General features: G+C 46.1%; 1 protein-coding gene across 1 annotated transcript in view; it reads right to left on the minus strand.

Annotated features, from left to right (window-relative positions):
* Nucleotides 1-3416: 3416 nt before the first annotated feature.
* Nucleotides 3417-26369, minus strand: part of cspg4 (chondroitin sulfate proteoglycan 4) — a 68460-nt gene continuing 45507 nt past the window's right edge. The window contains exons 6-10 of the mRNA XM_052042590.1: nt 18062-18260; nt 16631-16762; nt 16122-16294; nt 10801-10984; nt 3417-7564 (exon numbers count right to left, since the gene is read on the minus strand). Of these exons, the coding sequence (XP_051898550.1) occupies nt 5640-7564; nt 10801-10984; nt 16122-16294; nt 16631-16762; nt 18062-18260 (2613 nt within the window). The 3' untranslated portion in view covers nt 3417-5639. The remainder of the gene's footprint in view (nt 7565-10800; nt 10985-16121; nt 16295-16630; nt 16763-18061; nt 18261-26369) is intronic.

Below are 26369 nucleotides of genomic sequence, written 5' to 3' on the forward strand. Positions count from 1 at the left end.
TGCTGGACTCACTGCCATTTATAATTTATATTAATGATTTGGATGAGAATGTAAGTGGCATGGTTAGTAAGTTTGTAAATGACACCAAATTTGGTGGTATAGTGGACAGTGTTCACAATCTTATCTAAGATTACAACAGGATTGGGGTCAACTGGAAAGGAGCACCAAAGAATGGTAGATGGAACTTAACTTGGACAAGTACAAGGTGTTGTACTATAGTAAGTCAAACCAGGGCAGAACTTGCATAGTAAATGATGGGGAGAGTGTTGTAGAACAGAGAGACCCAGGATACAGGAACATAGTTCCCTGAAAGTAGAGACATGGGTAGGCAGGGTGGTGAAGAGGGTATTCGGTGCAGTTGCCTTAATTATTCAGGGCATCAAGTACAGGAGTTGGGATGTCATGTTACGACAGTAGAAGTCGTTAGTGAGACCACAGTTGGAGTATTGTGTGCAATTCTGGTCACTCAGCTATAGGAAGGATGTGATTAAGCTGGAGAGGGTGCAGAAAAGATTCACAAGGATGTTACTGGGACTGGAGGGCTTGAGTTATAGGGAGAGACTGGATAGGCTGGGACTTTTCTCCCTGGAGCCTAGGAGGCTGAGGGTTAACCCTATAGAGACTTATAAAATCATGAGGGGATTTATAAAATCTTGGATGAGGTGAATAGTAACTGCCTTTTTCCCAGGGTAGGGGAGGGCAAAGGCAAGAGGAGAAAAAATTTAAAAGGGACCTGAAGGGCAAGTTTTTCACACAGTGTGGTGGGTATGGGAATGAGCTGCCAGAGGAAGTGGTAGAGGCAGGTACAATTACAATGTTTAAAAGACATTTGTACAGGTACTTGGATAGAAAAGATTTAGAGGGATATGGGCCAAATGCAGGCAAATGGGACTAGCTAGAGCAAACAATTTAGTCCACATGGACCAGCTGGGGAGAACGACCTGTTTCTGTACTGTATAACTCTATGCCAGGGTGGGGGTGAATTGTAGGGAAACTTACAGAGGATGGCGTTCCCTTGCATCCACTGCCCTCATCCTTGGTGGTAGAGGCTGTGGGATTGGGGGTACTGTCAAATGGAGCCTAATGTTACCCTACGGAAGCAAAGTCACCTGAGTGTTACCAGCGGGTGAGTTTTGTGCAGATCAGTTTGAATTTAGATTCTGGAGGTTACTAAAATGTAAATTAGACAGTTAATGTCCAGTTTATTATCCTGTTTCCACAACTGGACAATGGCTGATAATAAGAACAAATGTCTCACTCATACACTCACTGATAACTGTTATTTAAGTGGGAGAGCAGAGGTTCTAATGGCTAACATTGAGTAGATGTACCGCCTCAATTCTTGAGTCAATATTTCAATCATGGAATTCCTTATGAACAAACAAATCAGTAGGTAAGGAATTGCTGTTGATCATATCAGATCCATGAGACAAGAGCTTGAACAGGATGATGATCCCTTGTTCCTTCCCCTCCCTCCTTACACCACAAGCGAGAGGCAATAAGACTAGAGGTGAAACTGCAAAAGCAATGTAGGAAAAAAGTCTGGAAAACTCTCCATCACCCAACCCTCTCCCAAGGTGATCTATCCTAGTCCAGGAGATAGCTTGTACCATGTGACATCCATGAAGACTCACAATTTTGATAATAATACATTCTCCAACATGAAGATGAGGCACATTGCAGAGTCACTCCTCTCAACAGTCAACACACCCGTCCCTTTTTACTCTTACGGTGTTTAAACTAGAACCTGTAAGACTCTCGGGCGCACACCTTAGTGACTCCAAAAGACAATGGTTTGAAGACACTAGGCTACTATAGCTGCCTCCATACCACATTGTTTGTGCATATCTGCAGGCAGTGTCGTTAAATCTCAAATAATGGTCTGTAGGAGAGAGATGTTCAAGTTGAGACAGTGGAAAGAAGCACTGTGATTGTGATAGAGTCAGACAGTCGACAACACACAGAATTTCAAAACTTGCATGGCTCTAACTTTGAATGCTGTCCAGTCAGTGCCTTGGCCTGTTTATCGCTACTCATCTGTATTTTTGTAGATACTGTCTAACTTGTGCATGTGGACAATACTATGCAATGTGTGCAGAAGAAAAATACTGCAGCTACTGGAAATGCATAATGTTTGTGGGTGTGTGTTTGGTTTTGTTTGTGACATGCATGGGTGTCTGTGAATACTTATTTTGCTGTTTCTGCTGGCAGATGACTGTTCATTTGTAGAGCTGTGGGTGACTGTATGCACAGATTAGGCAAGGAAATCATTTCACTCGATATCTATACTACCCCTGAGAATAGCTTCCCTCCCATTTAAACCTAGGTCTCAGTGAACAAAAATTGCACCATCATCTGTAACTAGTTGACTTCCAAACTCAGCTAACCCCTTGATTTCCTCAGGCAGGTACTATGTTACAGTAAGACATTGCTCTTCCCTGAGTCATATTACAAACCTGCTTGGAAAGAAGTCAGCCTCCTACAGACCTGTAGGCAGTTCTTGCATTAATGGATTATCGATCGGAATCTCCCTGAGGAATTCTGGACTGTATACTGCAGATGCCCAGGTGTCCTGTTCATTGTGTCTATGGGTTTGTCACATCCCACACTATCAGCCTACAGCCATGCTATAGATTCTACAGTAAGCCATAGCTTTCCACATACCCATAGAAACTAATGCAATGAATTCAGTTAAAACTATTTCCTGTCCTGTTCCTGCCAGCATTGTACTCAAAAGGCCTGGAGGGGCTGAGCCCTGGCAGGAACTTTGATAACAAACTGCATTCTTCTGGAATAGGTGAAATCCACATGGAAGCTGGTTCTGATGCTGTTTTCAAGAATCTCTAGGGTCCATTGAGTGGAATAATGGGAAGTTATTGTCAGTGTGGAGCACGTGGCGATTGCTGGAGACAGGCTGAGTCTGTTATCTGTCAGACCTTGAGGGATCCCAGGACTGCTTATTCAGATCTTATTCTCTCTGTTCTGCTGGTTCTGAGAATGCTCAAGCAAAGTTCCACCGAGTCCTTGCCATCCCCCAATACTTCATCCAGTGACCATGCAAAATGTGTGAGCCCGGGCAGTAATCGTTAAGAGGCTATTTGGCTACAATGGTGTCACCTGTAATTTCCACCTCCACGCACACTTTTTAGGATGATAACAGTCAGGAGCAGTCATCTGGGACTACCTTCCACCTCTCAAACCCAAGACTCTGTGATGGTTAAGGTCAGGAAGTCCAGCTCAAACCTGGGACATTGTTTGTTCATTTGGCTCAGAGTAGCTGAAAGAAAGCTCCACACTGCGACAAGAACAATGACTTTATTATATCCAGCCAAAAATGTACAATGTGTTTGCCAATTTCATACAACCCAGGCGTGTGCTTGGACCTTCAGTCCTGGAATGAAATGACTCTTTGTTGGTCCTGACCTCCTCCTGGAAGAGTGCACAAGTATTGCATGGACCTCGACACTGGGTTCATTGGAACGGTACATGTGTGTCAGCCAGATGGGTGTTATGACCAGTTGCACTTGATAACGTTTCTTGTGAGGACAAGAGAAAGATTTCTATAGAACTTTTCCTGGGGTTACATGAACTTTAGTTGGTTTTCTGACTCATGAAGTTTCAACTTCAACAAACTGAACCCTAGGCAGTGCACATGATTAAAAAAAGGTTAATTATAACATATTCAGACCTGAGAATGAGTGATTGCTGCTCTGATTTCCCTGCAGACAATGCTTTATGGAAGGGTTGATATATTTCTGGGAATTCCCACTCTGACAACAATGGGCCAGAACTGGTGTTCACATGCTAGGGCAGGGCTGCAGGAGATGGGGACCAATCCCCCATAGTCATTGGATTAAATAAAAGCAATCACTCAACACTCCTGTCAACTGAAGCTTGAGTGTGAGTATGAGCCAATTTCATATCTTGAGGCACCACCATCTCTGCAGTAGTGTAACATGGTGGAAGCCAGATCCATGTCTGGTATCAGACCGGCAGACATCAACACTCATTCACACAACAACATCTTCAAACATTGCCCTGGGGCCCAATTGTATTCCATCTGAATGGCACCAATATTGAAGAGTGCAGATGCTAAACTGTCAGTAGATTGCATCTTGTTAAAAGAAAGTAACACTCAGATTGTTTTATAACATCCAAACAAGGAAAAACTTCTGAAAGCATTTGTACTCCTAATGCAACAACAGAAAGCTCCAACAAATAATGTCAATCTATTTCGCGGATGTTGTCTGAGGGATAACATGGACAAGACACCATGGAGAAATTGTTTGAATGATGCCACAGGATATTTTAAATCCAGCTGAGAGAGCAGACCAGGCCTCAGTATAACTTCTCACCCACGAGCCAAAACCTCCTGCAGTGCAGCATTCCCTCAGTACTGAACAGGCATAACTGAGCGTGGATCGTGTTGTCAGGGCTCTGGAATGGATAATCAACCTTCAACTTTCAGACAATCAGACTTCTAGCAACTGTGACACGCTGGTGCAGCTGGGGCAAGGTCAGGTCCTTGCACTGTGTCAGCGTGGCCATGGGTACTGGGAAGAGAAGCTTGAAGCAATCTGGAGGATACAGCCAAAGCAAGGACATGAAGTTAAAGAGGAAGAGAGAGAGAGAGGTTTAGGGAAGGAATTCCACAACAGTCCAGGCAACTGATGAAAAGACCGTCAGTTGTGGAGGAGGCACAAGCAGCTGGACTCAGAGGCAAGGATAGAGAAGGCTCTAGCAATAGGAAAGGGTAACGTGGAAGGTGTGGGATTGCCAGACTATCTGAAGCCAACCAGTCAGCTGGCCTGAGTTGGGTCAGGCTGGGTGGTCAACAACAATAAACAGTGTAACTCAGGAAGGCAGTGGAACACATGGTGCAAGAGGAGGTGCGTTAGCTTCTACTTGTTTCCTTACTACACTGGGATCAGGCAGGACTACAGGGAATCAAGGATCCAATAACCAATCATCAGCAGGATTAGAAACCTACAGCAAATAAAACATATCACATAAAACATAGGGAAATGATCAAAACCAACACACTAGTCACTGGGAATCTGCAAGCTTTTATATCCTAGTGAAATGGATGGTGTCATTCATGTGATGGTATCATTCTACAAATCTTAGCCCACTGTAGAATACATTCTGAACCGGAGCAATGCCCCACTAAAGAACCAAACCTTTATTAATCCTATTGCAGCATACAACAAACACAGCCCCAAATCCCATCACAACCTCACCACAGCAAGTCCAAGTCATTACCAAGTTGGCAAGGTTGCACTTCAGCAGGGTTGCTTCTCCAAGGGCTTGCTTGAAATTGGAATAAATATTATTTTGATACATTCTTTTAAAAAACCAGTTACTTTAATTTCTGGAACGTGGACAGGGTCGTCTGGCAGCAGGCATTGGTTTGGTTTGCAAAATGATCCATTACCCTTCAACAGACATTTAGATGTAGCAGGAATGCCATCCAGCATGGAAGATTTTCTTCCGGCTGGGACTCTATTGCGATGTAAACGTAAAGGCACAAAGGGAACCTTCCTGTCTCCAGTTCATAAGGTGCAGAGAAAGATGTGGTTGTAACTCGCTTGAAGCACCTTCCTGAGAAGGGATGGTGGGGGAGTACACTGGCACAGGGATCATACCCAGTAGTGATTGGTTTTCACTGTAGGGTTGCTTGTCTGGGAGAACTGGTTGACTTCAGGGTTAACATGGCCACTGTTGGATTGTATTTCTGTGCCATTCAGTGGCCTGATATTCACTAGAGGGACAGACTGAACATGATCTGTTTTCCGAAAGGTCTCTTTCTCCACTGCACCATTCCTGGGTTTTGATGGAGGTGCCTGCACATTGTGCTTTCCTGTCTTGTTGCGTTTTGTAATGTAGATTACAATTATTGCAAAAACCAGCAACAGCAAAATGATTAGGATAACAGCAATGATGATCGCTATGAGATTATTGCCTGCTGCCCTGAGGGCTCTCTCGTTGCTTGCTGTCGGTTGGAACTCTGTTGTCACACTGACCGATATTGGCTCATTGCCTCTTCCTCCAAATTCAAAGGGACTCCACGTTACTGTAGGAGTGTACACATCCATTTCACCTCCATCCTGTGCTGTAGGGCTTCTGCTGGAACTTGGTGACTTTGTACTACTCAGGGAGGAGATCTTAAGCAGTGTGGCGTTGTAATGCTGATTGGGTATATATGGGACAGTCCTAAATTCCAAAGCAGCTATGGCAGGTGGCACTCCATCAGCTTTCAAGAGAAATTGGAAGCCATCCAACTCTGGGTATGTCCCAGCCTCATCAGAATCAAAGACTTCAATGGCTATACTTCTGTCTTCAAGGTCAGACTGGGTAAAGTTATTGCCGAGCAGACTTTGAGTTCCATTCTGTCTATGCACCCTGATTAGTTTTCCAACCCTGGGCTGTTGAATGATGTGGAAGGAGGGAGTACTCTGGGTTTTATTGCCCAGTTCACTTGCATCCAAAACATCTGTATCAATCAAAACGGTGGTATTTCTGGGCCACTGTAGGTCACGGGCCACTCTCACCAGTGGTTGCACTGTAATGTTCACCGTGCCTGATACGTTGCCCTCGTGGGTCAGGGCCCAAACGTGGAAGCTGTCCTGGTGAACAGAAAAGTCTGTCATATGGTATCTCAGTTCTCCATTGTCAATCTGCTTCTGCAAGAACTCAGTCACCACAGCCTGGTTTACAGTTACCTTTCCATGCCTTGGCTGCTGAGTTATTTTGTAAAGTATTATACCATTTCCTTTGGTATCTACTAGAAGCTGCTCTCTGGTTATGGGCGCTGCTGGCTCACCCTGTAGTAATACAGTCTCTTTGTTGTGGACCATGGTCACAGTGACAGGCAAAACTTCAATAGTAACAGACCCACCAACTGCTGAATGTTTCCCATCAGAGACTCTGAAATGGAATTTGCTCATAGCTGGTGGGCCAGCTGCTTTGAAGAGCACTTTGCCAGCATTGATATCAGCCTGTGTGAATTGCTTTATGGCTGTGCTGCTGTTAACCTGATGTACAAAGAAGCCATTGTCTGGTCCTGTGACGATGCTGTACTGAATTTCTTCTGGCGAGTTATCAGGGTCGACAGTGTGCATGTGGTCGTGAGTCAACACCAAGCTAGAGCCTTGCAGTGCGCGGAGAGTTAATCCCATGGTCACAATCTGTGGAGGATGCCCCTTCACTGGCACCACCGTTATGTTAAAGAGCTCAGAAATAACAATAGCAGTTCTGTCATCTGCAGACCACGATAACGGCTTTCTCCTTCGACCCAACCGGGCTCGGAAGGTGAAGCTGTCAGTCAGTGACCCTGACCCGGTGTGTGTGTACTCCAGTGCAGACGACAACAAGTCAGACTGTGTGAAGTGCCGTACCTTTCTTTCACCAGACAAGGAGAGAAACCCATGGACTGGCTGAGCAGTCACCTCAAATATCACATCGTAGGTGGACCGAACGGGCAGGGGGACTGAGGCCAGGAGGTTGGAAGCATCTAGTGCTGACTGGTCAATTGCTGCACTTTGACCTTGAGGCAGTTTAAGGCCTGGAGAAGAAAGAAAGACACTTTGCTCATTTCACAGCTGGAAACAACCCCTCTGAGCCAGCCAGTGTTTATCCTTCCAGTTACGGGCCTGTTCTGTTTCAAAGTTCTGACATTCTCCTTTCCTTCAACCATCACTATACCTTCTAATGTTGACAGCTGCTTCAGTCACTGCCCAGCAGAGCTCTCCATAGCCTCACAGCCTTCTGCGTAAAACATTTCTCCTGCTCTCTCACACAAGTATCTGTGACCTTTTGTTCGGAACCCCTGACAATTGTGCACAACAGCAATCCTAGGAACACCTTAAGGAGACCTGGGTGCTCTGATTTTCCTGGCTGTCACTCCTGCAGTGTGTAGAAGTCAAAGCAGTGTACATTCAATTTCAGAACTAGGTCTGGAGGGGATCAGTGATGATCTACATTCAACAGACTGCACTAGGTACAAAGGCACGTCTTTCCAGAGGCATTACTTTGTAAACTGCATAGTGTTTACAACAGCCTTGTCATTACTGACAAACTGAATGTTATTCATTAACTCTTCTTGATTGTTTCACTTGTAGTTTCCTGCGAGCTGAACTGACACCCATCTGGAGCCACACTGAAGCAAGCAATCCGGAGGGAGGGTGTGAGAGGGGGAAATGTAATTCACTGTCAAGTGCAGCCTGTGCCTTTCCAGGTGCTGGAGTGAATCAGTTCCAATTAATTAAAGTGAACGAAGCAGAAGTCACATTGTAAGTGCTTCCCGCGTATTGCCTCGTTCGTGACTGATCATCCACCCAAAAAGTTCACTGTGATTTCTTCTCCACAGATACCAAGTATTTTCAGCACCTTATTCATTTCTACACTTACTATGTTTGCCAATATCTGTTCCCAAGTGTCAAAGCTTTACATGAAAATCAGAATGCTGGTGAAAATCCCGATAGTAACAGCAAGGCATCAATTTCTCACCACTGCACCACTAATCTTGCCCCAGCTTGTCCTTCATCAATCGGGGAATTGAATTTAGGAGCCGAGAGGTAATGTTGCAGCTATATAGGTCCCTGGTCAGACCCCACTTGGAGTATTGTGCGCAGTTCTGGTCACCTCACTACAGGAAGGATGTGGAAGCCATAGAAAGGGTGCAGAGGTGATTTACTAGAACGCTGCCTGGAATGCGGAGCATGGCTTATGAAAGTAGGTTGAGGGAACTCGGCCTTTTCTCCTTGGAGCGACGGCGGATGAGGGGGGACCTGACAGAGGTGTATAAGATGATGAGAGGTATTGATCGAGTAGATAGTCAGAGGCTTTTCCCCAGGGCTGAAATGGTGGCCACAAGAGGACATAGGTTTAAGGTGCTGGGGAGCAGGTATAGAGGAGATGTCAGGGGTAAGTTTTTCACTCAGAGAGTGGTGAGTGCATGGAATGGGCTGCTGACAACGGTGGTGAAGGCGGATACGATAGGGTCTTTTAAGAGACTGTTAGATTGGTACATAGAGCTGAGAAAAATAGAGGGCTATGGGTAAGCCTAGTAATTTCTAGGGTAGGGACATGTTCGGCACAGCTTTGTGGGCCGAAGGGCCTGAATTGTGCTGTAGTTTTTCTATGTTCTATGACTGCCAGTCACAGAACAAATAATGAACACCAAGTTACAACTTTTGTGCACTGCCACCAATGCCTGAGCAATGAAAATCAGGGAGGTGAGAAATTTGGGGATGAAGGAGATGACCAAGGCAGGAAAGAACATGGACATGTGAACAAGGGAGCAGGACGAAGCCACCTGGCCTCTCAAGCCTGCTCTGCCTTTAAGTAAAATCATGGCTGATCTGACTGTAGCCTCAGCTCAGGTTCTTGAACTGACCTGCACAATCCCAGCCGTACCTGAGCAACAGAGCACCACAGACCACCTCTGGCACTGCCATGGACTTGTCTCTGATTGTGTTCTTTGCACTAGGTTTCTTGTTTTGCAGTCTTTTTTTTCTTCACTTTCTGGTATAATTTTTGTTCTGTGTGTTGTCTGTACCTACGTACCTGTGATGCTGCTGCAAGCAAGTTTTTCATTGTACCTGGACCTCACCGTACTTGTGTATATGACAACAAACTTGACTCAACTTGACTTGAACTCTGTGTTCAGGTCTACCCCAGGTAGCTTTTCACCCTCTTTTTTTTATCAAGAATCTATCTCCCTCTGCCTTAAAAATATTCAGACTCTTGCTTCTTGAGGAAGAGTTCCAAAGACTCCAAGGGAAAAAGCTTCACCCTATCTTTTCTTAAATGGGCAACCCCAAGTTCTAGATTCTCCCATAAGAGGCAACATCTTCTCCACATCCACCCCGTCAAGAACCCTCAGGATCTTGTACATTTCAATCATCACCTCTCATTCTTCTGTGGATACAAGCCCAGTCTATCCAACTATTTCTCATAAGACAATCCCTCCATTCCAAATCTCCTTTTATTTACATCTCCAGTACTCCAGATGTGGTCTCACAAATGCCCTGTATAACTGAAGTATAACCTCCCTGCTTTTGTGTTCAATTCCCCTTACAATAAGTTAGCTGTTAGCTTTCCTAATTACTTGCAATACCTACATACAAGTCTTTTGTGAATCATGCACTAGGACAGGCAGATCCTGCTGCATTTCAGAGCTCTGCACTTTTCACCATTTAGATAATGTGCTTATTTTTATTCTTGCTTCCAATGTGGACAATTTCAGATATTCCCATATTATATTTGTCAGGTCTTCGCCCACTTACTTACCTTATCTTAACCCTTTTGTAACTCCCTCAGGTCTGCTTCAAAACTTACTTTCCTACCTACCTTTGTGTCATTGGCAAATTTAGCAACCATGCCTTCAGTGCCTTCATCCATATAAATTGATCCCTGTAGCACACCACTCATTACACCTTGCCAATCAGAAAAAGATCCATTTGTGCCTTCTCTTCATACCCTGTAGCCAGCCAGCCCTCTGTCCATTCCCGTACGTTGCCTTCTACATGATAAGCAATTATTTAATGCAAAACCTTTGATGTGACATCTTATCAAATGCCATCTGGAAATTTAAGCACAGTAGCTCGACTGGTTCCCCTTTATCTGCCTTCCCCAGGTTGCACTTTGCATTCAGGAACCATTTAATTATGAGGCTGAGGCCAGGATCAAAGATTCTGAAATCACGAAATGAGTCGACTGGAAAACCCTCTCTGACCAGTTGCCCATTTTGGTGGGTCCCTAAGAGCCATGAATGCCTGTGAACATATCTCTGCTTACCTTTATTCCTCCAAAGCTGGGTGCCTTGTCCAGGACCATGATTTTCAAAGGAGATCCACAGTGTCAGGTTGTGCTTCTCTGTAACTGCTGGGGGAGAGGAAACCGTAAACTGGAATGAATCCTGACACTTCCACAGGGGCTCCTTGGGCCAATCATGTTGGTAGAAAATGTTGGTGGCCTCCAGCTGTTGGTGGAAGGAAGACAAGTCATTGTGAACATTGTCGAACATTATCCTGGACAGATGTTACTATCCCTCCCTCTGTCACACAGCTGTATGGAATATACTGCACAGAAACAGGCCCTTCAACCCCACATCCCACCCTGAGTTTCTATCACTCATCCTAACAACATCTCCTCCTGCTCCTTTCTACCTCGTGTTTATCCAGCTTCCCATTAAATCCATCAATGTTATCAGACCCAGCCAACTCCTGTGGCAGCCTCTCTTCCGTCTGCACCCCAGGGCCTCAGGGTTGGTACCTGAAAATGATCAGCAGCCCCCAGTGTCAGAGGTTGGGGATGGGTCACAGAGCCCAGCAGCTACACCACTGACCCCAGATCTCATCACCACCTAAACCCACAGATTCTGGGATTGGTGACAGTCCAGAACCTGGTTACTATTGTTACCTAGTTCCTGGTTGCTAGAATTAACTAGGCATTGAACCCCTATATTGCCCTAACCTTCACCCCAAAGGTGAACTAAGTCACTGTATCTTGTTGCAGGAGAGAGTCCTGGCTTGATCATGCTTGAATTTTCCTGGAAGTCACCAGTAAGCTGGTGATCTAAGTTGTCCTCCAATAGGATTGCTGCTGGTTTGAAGAACTTCACAAGAGGAATAAAAGCTCAGGGAAATATAAAGCTAGTTGAAATCTGAGTGTGGGCTATCAGGTTAACAATAAGGTTACACCTATCCAATGACCCCTGCTCAGAAGCATTGACTGCAGCTGTGAATGGATCTGACTTGGCTGCTAAATTGCCCAATGATTGGCAAGACCTTGACTGTGCAATTGGGTACAAGGTAAGACATACCAAATGGCCCTAGTGAAGAATGTGGTAATTGAAAATAACTGGATTGCTGCCAGTCCCATCACATGGTAACCAAAGCCTTAAGTGAACAAAGGGGTACTCTGGGCATGAAGCCAACACCTCCTGACCAGAGGCAAGGGTCCATAACGTACATGAAGATCATGGAGTAAAGTTGTTGACAGAAGTGAATTACCACATGCCTTCTCGTTCTTGGGTTGGTCAAGAGGTGATAGGTGAGTATCTGTGCTTTAGTGGATACACACTGTACCTATCTCTAAATGTGCAAATGGCAAATGTCAATGGCAAATATACAAATGCCTCCATCTTGTTGAATGGTGGAACAGGCCCAATGGGCCAAATGGCCTCCTCCTGCTCTTAGTTCTTCTGTTCTAATGCTCTGACACTGATTTACCTTCAAGTAGCTTTTCCCAATCCACTTTTGCTAATTTCTCAGTCCAATAGAAATGGCCTTTACTCCAGTTTATATTTCTCCTTTTCCACAACTATGCTACACCTAACTGAATCACGATCACTGCCATAAAAATCCTCTCCCACTGATATTCCTTCCACATGTTTCATTCCCTTAAACTAATTCCAAAATTTACTCCCCATCTCCTATTGGATCTGCCACAATTTGGGTTAAAAAGTTCTCCTGGATTTAATTTAGAAGTTCTGATGCTTGTCTGGTGGTACATGGGGAACAAGCCCCTCCCACCTGCAGTTCCCTGTACCTTCCTAGTCTACGGCTGTCACTGGGGGAGGGAGGCATTGGTGCTCCTGGAGAAGAGGCCATTTGCACCAGGGTTTCTCACACTGTGCCCATCACTGTTACTCCTCAGCTGACAGAGGATGACTATAATTGACTCAGTTCAGTGCTTAATTGATCACTTTAACCCAGTGAGAACTAACTGAAATGTTTGACTTCTTATAAATGTCCTGGTGGAGATGGCTTGGCTTTGACATATTAACATCTCTAGGACCCGAACCTTGAAGGAAATCATTCAGTGAGCAGGCAGTGTGTGAATAAGTTTCACAATAATCTGACAGATAAGGTAATGGTGGCCATTTATTTTAGTCTGGTTGGAGATGTAACACTGAAGTCTATGATTGTTTTCACTGGGGATATTAATTACATTCTTCCAGCATGAAGTATGAGCAATGCGATTTCAGAAACTCATTTATCTCCCCTAACACTAACGACAGCAAGAGTTAGAGAGGTATGCTTCAGCGACAACCCATTAAACCAAAACTCCAATGTTCAAATTAGGAGGGTAATTTATCTGATATCTTCCTTTGTGTTCTTGTTTTTACCCTGTACTCTGCTTAAGGTCCTGTCAGGCCTGTCACTGCTGAGCCAAGGAGCTTCTCCTCAGGGACCAGTCTCTGCATCACAGGAGACCATTCAGCCCATTGGTTCTACTCTGCTCTCCATTAGCCCCACGCTCTCTCTTCCTCACTGCTCTAACTGAAATAGGGGTGCTGCCAGAAAGCCTGAGCATTTGGAAATGTTACTCCCTGTGTAACAAAATGGGAATGTTAAACCAGAAAATTCTCCTTTGAAAGTTATAATTGAATCTTTCAGGTGTATTTGTCTGGATTGTAACTTGTAGCCCCTTGTTCTTTCACCGATTAACTCATGAATGATCTGGTTACTTGACCTTACGGCCACAGGACCAGACTTTGTGGATTTAGATGGCCCCGTTACATCTCTCTTTGGTGAACAATCCCTCCCTCTCCAGTCTTTCCACGGATCCCTCATGCCCCCATTCCAGTAAATCTCCCCTGCACCATCTCCCAGGCCTTCACATCCTTCCTAAAGTATGGGTCCCAGAACTGAACGCAATAGTCCAGCTGGTGTCAAACCATTAACATCTTACAATTTTATGATCAGTGTGACACGCTTGTGTATGAAATCTATGTCCTTCAATACTGTAATTCCAAGCAAACTCATCACCAAACTCCGAGACCTGGGACTCAACACCTCCCTTTGCAACTGGATCCTTGACTTCCTGACCAACAGACCAATCAGTAAGGACAGGCAGCAACACCTCGGCACGATTATCCTCAACACTGGTGCCCCACAAGACTGCGTCCTCAGCCCTCTACTCTACTCCCTATACACTCGTGACTGTGTGGCCAGATCCTGCTCTAACTTCATCTACAAGTTTACAGATGATATCACCGTAGTAGGCCGTATCTCAAATAACGATGAGTCAGAGTACAGGAAGGAGATAGAGAGGTTAGTGACATGGTGTCATGACAACAACCTTTCCCTCAATGTCAGCATAAAACAAAAGAACTGGTCATTGACTTCAGGAAAGGGGGCGGTGCACATGCTCCTGTTTACATCAACGGTACTGAGCTCGAAAGGGTTGAGAGCTTCAAGCTCCTAGGAATGAAAATCACCAACAGCCTGCCCTGGTCCAACCACGTAGATGCCACAGCCAAGAAAACTCACCAGTGCCTCTACTTCCTCAGGAAGCTAAAGAAATTTGGCCCTCACCAATTTTTACCAATGCACCATAGAAAGCATCCTGTCTGGATGCACCATGGCTTGGTACGGCAACTGCTCTGCATGGGGCAGCAAGAAACTGCAGGGTTGTGGACACAGCTCAGCACAACACAGAAACCAGCCTCCCCTCCATATACTCCATCTATACCTCTCGCTGCCTCAGTAAAGCAGCCAGCATAATCAAAGACCCCACCCACCCTGGACATCTCTCTTCTCCCCGTCAGGCAGAAGATACAAAAGCCTGAAAGCACATACCACCAGGCTCAAGGACAGCTTCTATCCTGCTGACTATTGAACAGTTCCCTAGGATGATAAAATGGACCCTTGACCTCACAATCTACCTTGTTATGACTTTTCACCTTATTGTCTGCCTGCACTGCACTTTCTCTGTAGCTGTGACACTTTACTCTGCATTCTGTATTGTCTTACCTTGTACTACCTCGATGCACTCTGTAATGAATTGATCTGTATGAACGGTATGCAAGACAAGTTTTTCCACAGTACCTCGGTACATGTGACAATAATAAACCAATTCCAATTCCCTGGTTTATAAAGCCTAGCTTCCTGTGTGCGATTTTAAACAATCTTATCAACTTTTGCTGCCACTTTAGAACTACTCCTGCACCCCTTTTCCTAACAAAATGTGTAACTTCTCTACTTTAAAGAGCACCTGGCCGGTGTCCACCCCTTTCACCCACTCTCTCATTGCCTGCACTGTTTATTACAATTCTCAGCTTTGTGAACTATGCAGACTTTGTAATAATGCCCTGTCAAGCCTAGTTTATGACAATAGTATATATCAAAAAGACAGTGGTTTCAATACCAACTCTAGGGGAACAATATAGCCCTCTGGTCCATATCATAACTGCTGTCTACTATTCTCACTGCTTTCTGTCGAATATTATATCCAGTCTCCTTAAACCCAAGGGCTTTGGTTTTGCTAATGCCTTGTGGTACCTTATCAAATGCATTTTGAAAGTCCACATTTACAACAACAACCATACTACCCTTATCAACCCTCTCCCTTCAACAGAGAACTCAGGTTAATCAAACATGGTTCACTTTTAATCCATGCTTGGCAGCCATCTTCCATTCCTATTTTTCCAAGTAACAAAGAATTTTGTCTGAGATTGTTGAATCTGTTTCCCCATCACAGGGTGACTGTTGTTTTCTGATTTAACTTGTTCCTGGTTTTTATACAGGGAGTAACATTTGCAATGCTCCAGCCATCTGGCAGCACAACTATTTCTATGCAGGTGTGGGCAACTGTGGTGAAGCTTTTGCAATCTCCACCCACAGTAACATTGGATGCTGCCACAATAAGAATAGAAAATGCTGGGTTCTGATGAAGGATCATTGGCCTGAAACATTAACTTTGTTTCTCTCTCCACAGATGCTGCCTAACTAGCTGTTTGCAGCATTTTCTGCTTTTATAACAGGTTTACAGCGTTTGCAGTTTTAGCTTTTCAATTTGACGTGTCCCATCTAGTCTGGATGATTTGTCCACTTTTGAACAGTGCCGACCTCTAACGTATCATCACTTTGCCTGTCTTCATCTGTCTCCATTCCTGCACCATCTCCCCCTTTGACTTTGGCAGCGAGTGTTGGCAGTATCCTTCATTGCTGCTGAGCTTGCCTCTGTCCTCACCCGCAGTCCATGCAACCACAGGTTCCGGACATACTGGACTCCAGAGGAGCCGGTCCCTGCTCAAAGCTCAGCTCCCAGGTGGAAATCAGTTCAGCAACATTCTCCAAGGAAGAAAGGGGAATGAAACACAAACTCACATCTCCTTCAGTGAAGCTGAAAACATCCCTGGTTATATTCTCTTTGTGAACTGCGATTAGTTGTCCCAAGGCAGGAGCGGTCACAATTGTGTATATGATTGGTCGGTTGTTTGCTTTGCTGTCATCATTGGTTCTCGCTGTTAGGTGCCTGGTTGTGATTGGCTGGCGTGTTCCTGGGTGGTGGTGGGGGGGAATGAAATGAGGAGTGAATACTTGTATTAGTTTACTTCACTTTGCCACCTGTGTGAGCCACTTCCCTTTGCCTGGCCCCCCATGCCACTCACATCATGCACCCACTCCCATCCAACGAAGTGTCAGGCACCCTCTTGGTGGGGCTGTTCTGGAAAGGACTGGTTAACCACTGAGCCACACACCGTTTAGGAGCCTTACTGCTCCCTTTACTCTTGGTTCTGGGTCAGCTGACCTCAGTCTGGGAAGGGGGATCTGTAGAGCCCCTGAGCTTGTAGTCTGATGCAGCCCACACTAGTTACCCTGGCCCATGTCCTCACCTGGATAAACAACAAGAGGCTCCTCAGTTTTGATCTGAATATTCAAGGATCTAGCCTTGACTGTGAATAACTGGCTGGGGGTCTGGTTAATTCCATCAGACACTCGAAAATGGAATCCTCCAGACGCTGATCCTGGGGCAGACATAGAGGGGAAGAGCAGATTAGAATATGCTTCTTATTTCCATGGGTTCAATATCTGTCCACTTTTGGCACAGCAGCTTCCACTCAGCATTTTCTATTTGATTAATCACAACTTATTGAATTGGGCTGCAGAAGCAACATGTCAATCCCCTCAATGGAACAGAAGACAAAGAGGGAGTACAGGAGGACATGGTTCACCTACCACGGTCTGAGGGAGGGGTGGGAGGGAGGATAGGTGGTGAGGGGGTCTGTGGGAAAAGGGTTTGGCGAGAGGAGAGAAAGGTCTAGCAGGGAGGGGAAGAGAAGAGTTGGGAAGAAAAGGGGAGATTCCACAGGTGAGTACCTGGAAAGAGCTAGGGGAGAATGCAATGAGCCACAGTCAGGATTTGGGTGAGTGTAAGAGGGTGTTAGGTGGTAGGATTTGGACCTGGGAAGGATAGTTGGAGCATTGCCAATGTAGCAAGATGCTTTCTTGGCCAGCCCAGGACTGCAACATTCCTGTCGTATGTTAGGGTCAGGCTACTGGGGCTAGGTTTAGACCAATCTGCAACTCAGAGGCATGTATAATAAAGCAGATGAAACCTTCCTTTACAAATTCAAGTTGGTCTCCAGTACAGGAATACTAAAACATGCAAATGCTCCTTAATTGTTAAAACAGATTTTTTAAATGGAACTATGCCACATTAGGTTCCTTCCTCACACTGGTTGGGTGATTTCAAGTCTACTGAGACCACATCTGGAATATTGTTACAGGCTTCCCAAACTAAGGAAGAATATGCTTGTGACAGAGGGAATGCAGCAGATTGTTCCTGGGATGGCAGGTTTGATTAAACAGATTGCAGCTGTATTGTCTAGAGTTTGGAAGAATGAGGGGAAAATGTTTCAGGCCTTGGTGGGGTAGATGCAGGTATGATGTTTCCCCTGGTGGGGTATCTAGAACCAGTCTCAAAATGGAGTCACCATTCAGGATAGAGATGGGAATAAATTTCTTAACCCAGAGGGTGGTGTATTTGGAATTCTCTACACAAGAGTCTTTGTCTGAAGTAGGACTTGATCCAAAAATGTCATCTCTTCCATCTGTTGGACTGATGTTTCTCCATCCACATTGACAAGAACCAGGAACAGGCAATGTCAAGAAGACACTCTGCACCCCAATCCTCCCAGCCTAACTTTAATCTGTGGGAACTCCATGGTATCCCCGTCTCCCTGTGTCCTGTCACTGCCAGCCTTTGTGAACGTTGACTAGACTGGTTATGGGTACACTGTTGGATTGGCTCAGAGCTGTCTTACCATGGTGTACGAAGGTGATCTGCCCCACATTGATGTCAGCCTGCGTAAACTCCAGGATGCTGTCACTGGGTGTTGACTTCAGTGCCACATGTCCATTGGATGGAGGCCTGATAAAATAAAGCAATTGATCCGCAGGGCTATCGAGGTCCTCAGTGTACAGTAAATCCTGGGAAATCTCAGCGTTGCTGTCTTCCCACATCTGGGAAAAGCAACAGGAGATAGTTAAATTCTCTCCATTTGGAATCTCTGCCTCCACCCCTGTGCCCCCCGCACCACCACCACCCCCTACACACCCCCCCCACACACACCCACCCACACACCACCCCCCCGCGCACACACCCACACACACCCCCCCCGCACACACACACACACCCCCCCGCACCACCACACCCCCCTACACCCCCCCCACACCCCCCCCACACACAGACCACCCCCCCCGCACACACACACCCACACACACACCCACACACACACACCACCCCCCCGCACACACACACACACCACACCCCCCCACACCACACACACACACACACCCCCCACACCCCACACACCCCACACACACCACCCCCCCCCCCCGCACACATACACACACACACACACACACACACGCACTAACCGTGTAATTCTCTCCCTAAACCTTTCCATCTTCTCTCCTCCTTAGGACACTCCCTAAAACCTACTCCTGCAACCAAGCCATCCGACCTGATCTCTCCACACGTGTTGTTCAGTTTAATGACGAACTGTGAGTTTAGTTTAATGGTGATCCCATGAAGCACCCAGGGGCAGTCTGCTGCTCCAGAGTTTGCTGTGGTTGGTGCTGCTGTGCTGTGCTGTATGTACTGGTGTTACAGCACTTGGTTGTCATTTGTAAAGCTGTTCCACGGTGAGAGGTGACCTGAGACAGTGATTTGCCTCCAACCATTCAGCTCACTAACTGGCTTCATCAACTCCAGGACCCACATTTTTATTTCAAAAATAAACTTTATTCATAAAAGTAAACACAAGGCTTAATGTGGAATCCCCTCACCCTCCCCTCCATATCATCTCATTCCTAACATATTAAAATAAAAAGGTTACAGCTCTGAGTGAGATAATTGTTCAGAGGCAATGAGAAATCTATTTCATGCCCAGCACTTTGAGGAGAGACTCAAGTCAACAGAAACCCAGAGCTGTTTATTGTCTGATACTTGAAACTGCAGCAACTCCTTATATATCAGTCATTAATATACTCAGACACCACTATAGATAAGGTACAAATGTAGGAATGTGTTCAAACAGCAGACCGATCAGTCTGCAGTAGCTGCGCAGAGATTATTTGCTAGGAATAATAATATTGCCCAGAATAAACACCAGTTGGGTTAGGTCATTAAAACAACTGGCTAAAAATTCCTTTGTGTGATGCAACAATTTTTGCGTACCACATGAAGGAATGTAATCTTTTAAGGCACTCAAGAACTTCTAGACCAAATGGAGTATAAATAGACAGCATGGATCATTACAGTATAAATAATATGTACAGAATAATTAATGGACAAAATACACTGTAGGAATATTAAGTGACGTTGCTGTTTTGGAACATTAACCATTTCCCATTGGAGTATTAGAGAACATATATCCTTTTGGAGCATTAGTTAGCATCAATGCAGATGAACATTGATTAATAACACTGGATGCACCCATTTACACCAACCCTACACTGATCCCACTTTACTCTCCCCACATTCCCATCAACTCCCCTCAGATTCTACCACTCACCCACACACTAGGGGTAATCTACAGCAGCCAATTAACCTACCAACCCGTACTTCTTTGGGATGTGGGAAGAAACCAGAGCACCTGGAGGTGGGCGGAGATGCATGCAGTCAGAGAGAGAACGTGCAAACTCCACATAGACGGTGTTGGAGGTTGGGATTGAACCAAGATTGCACAATTGTCACATCCCTTGCTTCTCCTACTCATTGATCTTAGTTTAGTGAACACAGTACCTGAGCTTCCACATCTGGAATAGACAATTCCAAAGGTTCACCGACATCTTAAAGATTTGGTAGGTTTTGGTGGGATCTGATCTTATTCTTCTCAGTTCTAGAGAACACAGTCCCAGTTTTCTTAATCTCTCCTTGTACATCAAACCCGCCATCCCTGGGACCCGTCTGGTGAACCTTCACAGCACTCCCTCAATGGCAAGTACTTGCATTCTTGGGTAAGGCGACCAAGACTGTCCACAAATACTCCGGTGCCATCTCACCAAGACCCTATACAATAGGACTTATCAATCCTGTAAACAAACCCTCCTGTAACAAAAGCTAACATACTACTTTCACTCCAAATAGTTTGCCTTCTTAACTGCCTGTATGTTGCCCTCCAGCACAAACACACCTCAGTCCCTTTGAACATCAACACCAATGTCATTCAGCTCCTTCAGGGCAACTCCCCAGTTACCAATCACCCCACCCTGGTCCAGCAGCTAATGCCTGACTCCCGCAACCCAGCCAGAACCCTCAACAGCTTCCAGAAAATTTGGAGGGAACCTCCCTCTTGGTGCTGGCACACGTTGGCAGATTGTGGTCTCCTAGGGATCTGTGAATGGGGGGTAGACCTCATCGTGCTGCTTCCCTGTCAATTCATCCCAAGGAAGTGGGAGCATCTCACTCTGCCACCACTTTCATTCAGTGACCTCAACCCATGGTGTCTCCAGCTCCTGAACTGCCCTTAAACACTGTGACCAGGACACAAGAACATAACAAACAGGAGCAGGAGTTCTACACCATCATGGCTGATCTTCTACCTCAGCACCATTTTCCTGCATTATCCCCATATCCCTCCATTCCTCTAAAGTCCAGGAATCTATTGAACCCTGTTTTGAATGTACTTAAAGCCTGTGCCTGCAGGGCTCTCAGGGGTAGAGAATTACAAAGATCCATGAGTGAAGAAATTTCTCCTCATGTCAGTCCTAAATGGCCTGCCCATTATTTTGAGACTGTGATCCCTGGTTCTAGACTCTTCACCAGGTGAAATATCCTCCTCACATCTAACCTGTCAAGTGCTCTTAGGATTTTGTACATTTCAATGGTCATTCAGTTAAAAGCAGATACACAGAAGGATCAGACCATTTAGCTGGATTAGAGAGTATGGATTATGGGGAGCTAGGGCTTTACTCATTGGAGAGAAGGAGGATGAGGGGAGACATGATAAGAGGTATACAAAATATTAAGAGGAATAGATAGAGTGAACAGCCAGCGCCTCTTTCCCAGGGCACCAATGCTCAATACAAGAGGGCATGGCTTTAAGGTAATGGGGGGGGGGGGGGTGGAGTTCAAGGGAGACATCAGAGGGAGGTTTTTCACCCAGAGAGTGGTTCGTGCATGGAATGCGCTGCCTGGGGTGGTGGTGGAGGCTGATATGTTGGTCAAGTTCAAGAGATTGTTAGATATGCATATGGAGGAATTTAAGATAGAGGGATATGTGGGAGGAAGGGGTTAGATAGTCTTGGTGGGCTGAAGGGCCTGTATTGTGCTGTATTGTTCTATGGTTCTATCTACTTTAATAGAATCAGAGGCTGAGCATATTCAATCCCTCTTCATGGGACAGACTCACTTTCACAGGTCCTTGTCTGGTGGACTTTTGCTGCACTCCCTCTATAGCAAGTGTACCCTTGTTAAGTAAGGAGACTAAAGCAGTACACAATGCAGACACATGAGACTGCAGGTGCTGGAACCTGGAGCAAAAAAAAATCTGCTGGAAGAACTCAGCGGGTGAGCAGCATCTGTGGGAGGAAAGGAATTGTTGCCATTTCAGGTCGAAACCCTGCATCAGGATGCTGGACACCAAAACGTCGACAATTCCTTTCCTCCCACAGATACTGCTCGGCCTGCTGAGTTCCTCCAGCAGATTGTTTGTTGCTACAGTACACAATGCTCCAGGTGTGATTGCACCAGACCCTATATAATTGCAGTAGGATATCTTTATTCCTATATTCAAAGTCTCTTGCAATAAACACGATGACGCTGGAGGAACTCAGCAGGTTAGGCAGGTCCAACGGGACCCAACTACCAAGCATATTTTCCCCTCCCCACCCCTTTCTACCTTTCGCAGGGACTGCTCTCTCCGCGACTCCCTAGTTCACTCCTCCCCCTCCATTCACCCCGCTCCCACCCCAGGAACTTTCCACTGCCCCCACCATAGGTACAACACCTGTCCCTACACCACCTCCATCCAGGGACCCAAACAGTCCTTTCAGATGAGACAGAGATTCACCTGCACCTTCCTTAATACCTGAGCTCTGTCCGTAACCGCGATCTGCATCTCCCCATTGCCAGTCACTTCAACTCCCCCTCCCACCCCATCACTGATACGTCAGTCCTAGGCCTCCTCCACTGCCAGGAGAAGTCCAAGCGCAAACTGGAGGAACAGCACCTCATTTTCCATCTTGGAACCTTGTAGCCTACCGGCATGAACATCGAATTCTCCCCCTTTAAGTAATCCTCCCACCCCTTCACTCCCCAACAACCCCCCCCCCCCCACCAAACCATGCCTCTTCTTTTCTCCCCTTTCCTTTTTTTTTCCATCCCCTTTTCTTTCTCTCCTTATCTTTCACCCATCCCCTGGTGGATCTGCTCTCCCCTCCTGCCTATCACTATCACTATCATCTACCTATCACCACTTAGTGCCCACCTCACCTCTCCTCTATTGTCCACCTATCACTGCTCTGCTTTTCCCTCCTATATATTGGGCTTCCCCTTTTCCTATCTTCAGTCCTGAAGAAGGGTCCTGACCCGAAACATTGACCGCCTGCTTTTCTCCACAGATGCTGCCTGGCCTGCTGAGTTCCTCCAGCATCATTGTGGTTTTCATCTAGATTCCAGCATCTGCAGTCCTTTATTTCTCTTACAATAAAGGCCAACGTATTATTTGCCTTCCTAACTACCTGCTTCACCTATGTCAGCTTTAAGTGAAATGGCTACAAGGACAGCCCGGTCCCTCTGAACATCAACACTTCCTGATCTCTCACCATTAAAAAAAATACTTAGAATTTGATTTTATTTTACCAAAGTGGATAACCTCACATTTTTCTACTTTGTACTCTGTCAGCCACTTAGCTATTCTTCAGTGCCCTGAAGCCTCTTTACATCCTCAACACTCACAGAACCGCTCAGTCACGTTATCAGCAAATTTGGAAATGTGACATTAGGTCCTCTCACCCAAATCGTCGATCTAGATTGTGAATAGCTGGGGCCCGAGCCCCAATCCCCACGGTATCCAACTAGTCACAGCCTGCCAACCTAAGAAGGACCCGCTTATTCCTATTCTTTATTTTTTTTGATCTGTGAACCACTCTCAACCTACACCAGTATCACCACCAATTCCACATGCTGCATCCTTGTTCACCAACCTCCTGTGTGTAACCTTCCAAAAATATCCACTGGTTCCCCTCATCTATTCCACTAGACACATCCTCGAAGAACTTTGATAGTTTTGTCAAACGTGACTTCATGTGTTCACTATGCTCAATGGCATTATTATTTTCCAAGTGTGTTGATATCACATCTTTTATCATAGATTCCAGCATTTCCCAGTGCCCAACAAGCTGTGTCATTGTCCTGACATTTTTTACAGTGTTTACAGAGAACACAGTGTTGTCTGTCACCTCCACAAACTACCTGTGGGACAGGAGCCAACCTTCAGAACCAACAGAAAGCTGTTCAGACTGCAGCGACTACACTCCAGAACAAATCAGTGTTCGAGCTGCAGTACGCAGATGACGTGCTCCGAGGCATTATCGGCTCATTCACTGAAGCATACAAGAGGATGGGCCTCACACTCAACCTTCACAAGAGCTCCACCACTTGCCCACACTCACCACACTGTCCTCCAATGATAAAGGTTCATGTGACATCCTGGTATAAGTGAACCATTTCCCACCTCTGGGAAGGCAGACATCGAAGATGGAAATCACCACTGCTTTTGATATACCAACAGTCTTTGGTCAATTGAGGAAAAGGGTGTTTGAAGATCAAGACTACAGACCTGGCTCAAAACTCATGGTCTACCGGGCAGCAATGATTCCTGCCCTCCAATGGGCTTCTGAGACATGGACTACCTACAGCAGGCAACTCAAGGCACTGGAAAAATACCACCAGTACTGTCTCTACAGAATATTCACTTGAATAAGGTCAGTGTCCTCTCCTAGGCCAACATCCACAATACTGTGGCCATCAGTGGGTGACATTGGCAGGCCAAACCAGACCCCAACCTGACTTCTGAAAAGGAGATGTTATTCTAGCTCTGTCATGAGAGGCAGCGTCCTCAAAGTTTCCTAGAAGAAATGCAACATCCCCAGGGAACCTCTGGCCCATAACTGCTCAAAGGAGTGCTCAGATGTACTGAAAACCTTGAGGCCATGCTCCAGGAACACACAGAATCCCTGCATAAATGGCGGAGGGAGAGCACAACCTCAGGAACTACCCATCCACCTGTCCCATCATCACCTCTTGCCCCATCAGTGGCAGAGTCTGTGGCTCCCACACAGCTGACATCAGCCACCTCAGAACCCACAAAACCGGTGTGGAAACATCCTCATTGCTGAAGGACTGCTCAAAGCTGGTAGTTCCCTCTTTTCTCTCTCTCTTTTTTCTAAATAGCGGGGTCACATTTACTACCTGTGACTCTGCGGGAATTGATCTAGAGGCAATAGAATTTTTGAAGATGCACCTCCCCCACCAACACACTTTCACAGGAATCAACAGCAGAGTGCTCAGTGGAGAACAGAAGAGAGATAAAGTGCAGACGAAAGCTACATTCAGAGAGTGGGTAGCTGGAGGAGGTTGCTGATGCAGAAGAGGGAACTAGAAATGGAAACACAAATGGATCCAAAAACATTGCAGGCATTTCAACCACAGCAGGCACTTTTAAAAAAAATTTTATTTACAGCATGGTAACAGGCCCTTCCGGCCCAACGAGTCCACGCTGCCCATTTTAAACCCAATTAACCTACCCATACATCTTTGCAATGTTCTATAGCACCTCTGACATAAAACATTCCGAGGTGCTTCAGAAGACGAGTATCAGGTACACGAGGACGCAACAGAAAGCTTGGTAACAAAGGGAAAGTAATGCTGAGAGGAGGCGTAGTGAAGAAGAAAGGGTTAGGGATTGAATTACAGAGGTTGGAACCCATGCAGCTGAAAGCACAGCTGACAATAGTGGAGAATGAAATGGATTAACATCGACCAGAGAGAGTGTAACCCAGCTCTGTCCCCAGTGGTCAATCCCGGCCACACTGTCCCCAGTGGTCAATCCCGGCCACACTGTCCCCAGTGGTCAATCCCGGCCACACTGCCCCCCAGTGGTCAATCCCGGCCACACTGCCCCCCAGTGGTCAATCCCGGCCACACTGCCCCAGTGGTCAATCCTGGCCACACTGCCCCCCAGTGGTCAATCCCGGCCACACTGCCCCAGTGGTCAATCCCGGCCACACTGTCCCGGTGGTCAATCCCGGCCACACTGCCCCCCAGTGGTCAATCCTGGCCACACTGCCCCCCAGTGGTCAATCCCAGCCACACTGCCCCCCCGTGGTCAATCCCAGCCACACTGCCCCCCCGTGGTCAATCCCGGCCACACTGCCCCCCAGTGGTCAATCCCGGCCACACTGCCCCAGTGGTCAATCCTGGCCACACTGCCCCCCAGTGGTCAATCCCAGCCACACTGCCCCCCAGTGGTCAATCCCGGCCACACTGCCCCCCGGTGGTCAATCATGGACACACTGCCCCCGGTGGTCAATCCCGGCCGCACTGCCCCCTGGGTGGACATTACCAACCACTCTGCCTGTTGGTGACCACGTTCCAACCACATTCATAAGAACAAGAAAATACGAGGAGTTAACCCCTCAACCCTGCCCCGCCGGTCAATATTCATGGTTGATCTACTCCAGGCCTCATCTCCCCCTCTGTGACAGTTCCCGATATCCCTTAATTCCATAATAATTCACTAATTTATCAACATCCTCTTTAAATATTCCCAATGACTCCCTTTTCCACCTCATAGTTATTGCTGCTCAATACTTCCACCTGGTGGCCATCCCAAACACTGGCACAAAGCAAATACAAAAAGTCAAATGTGTTTATATTTCCTATCAATTGCTTTTGCTAGATTAATAAATCTACAATAAATCTTAAAATCTAATGGTTTTAACTGGACAATGAATATATATATATTATTCAGATAGATATAACAAAATTAACAAAGCTTTTGTAATGGTCAGTTGGAAGTTCAAAGAATCACAGGATAGTTACAACCTCAAACATCTACAAGA

The sequence above is a fragment of the Pristis pectinata genome, chromosome 32 (assembly GCF_009764475.1).
Source record: "Pristis pectinata isolate sPriPec2 chromosome 32, sPriPec2.1.pri, whole genome shotgun sequence".
Classification (NCBI taxonomy): Eukaryota; Metazoa; Chordata; class Chondrichthyes; order Rhinopristiformes; family Pristidae; genus Pristis; species Pristis pectinata.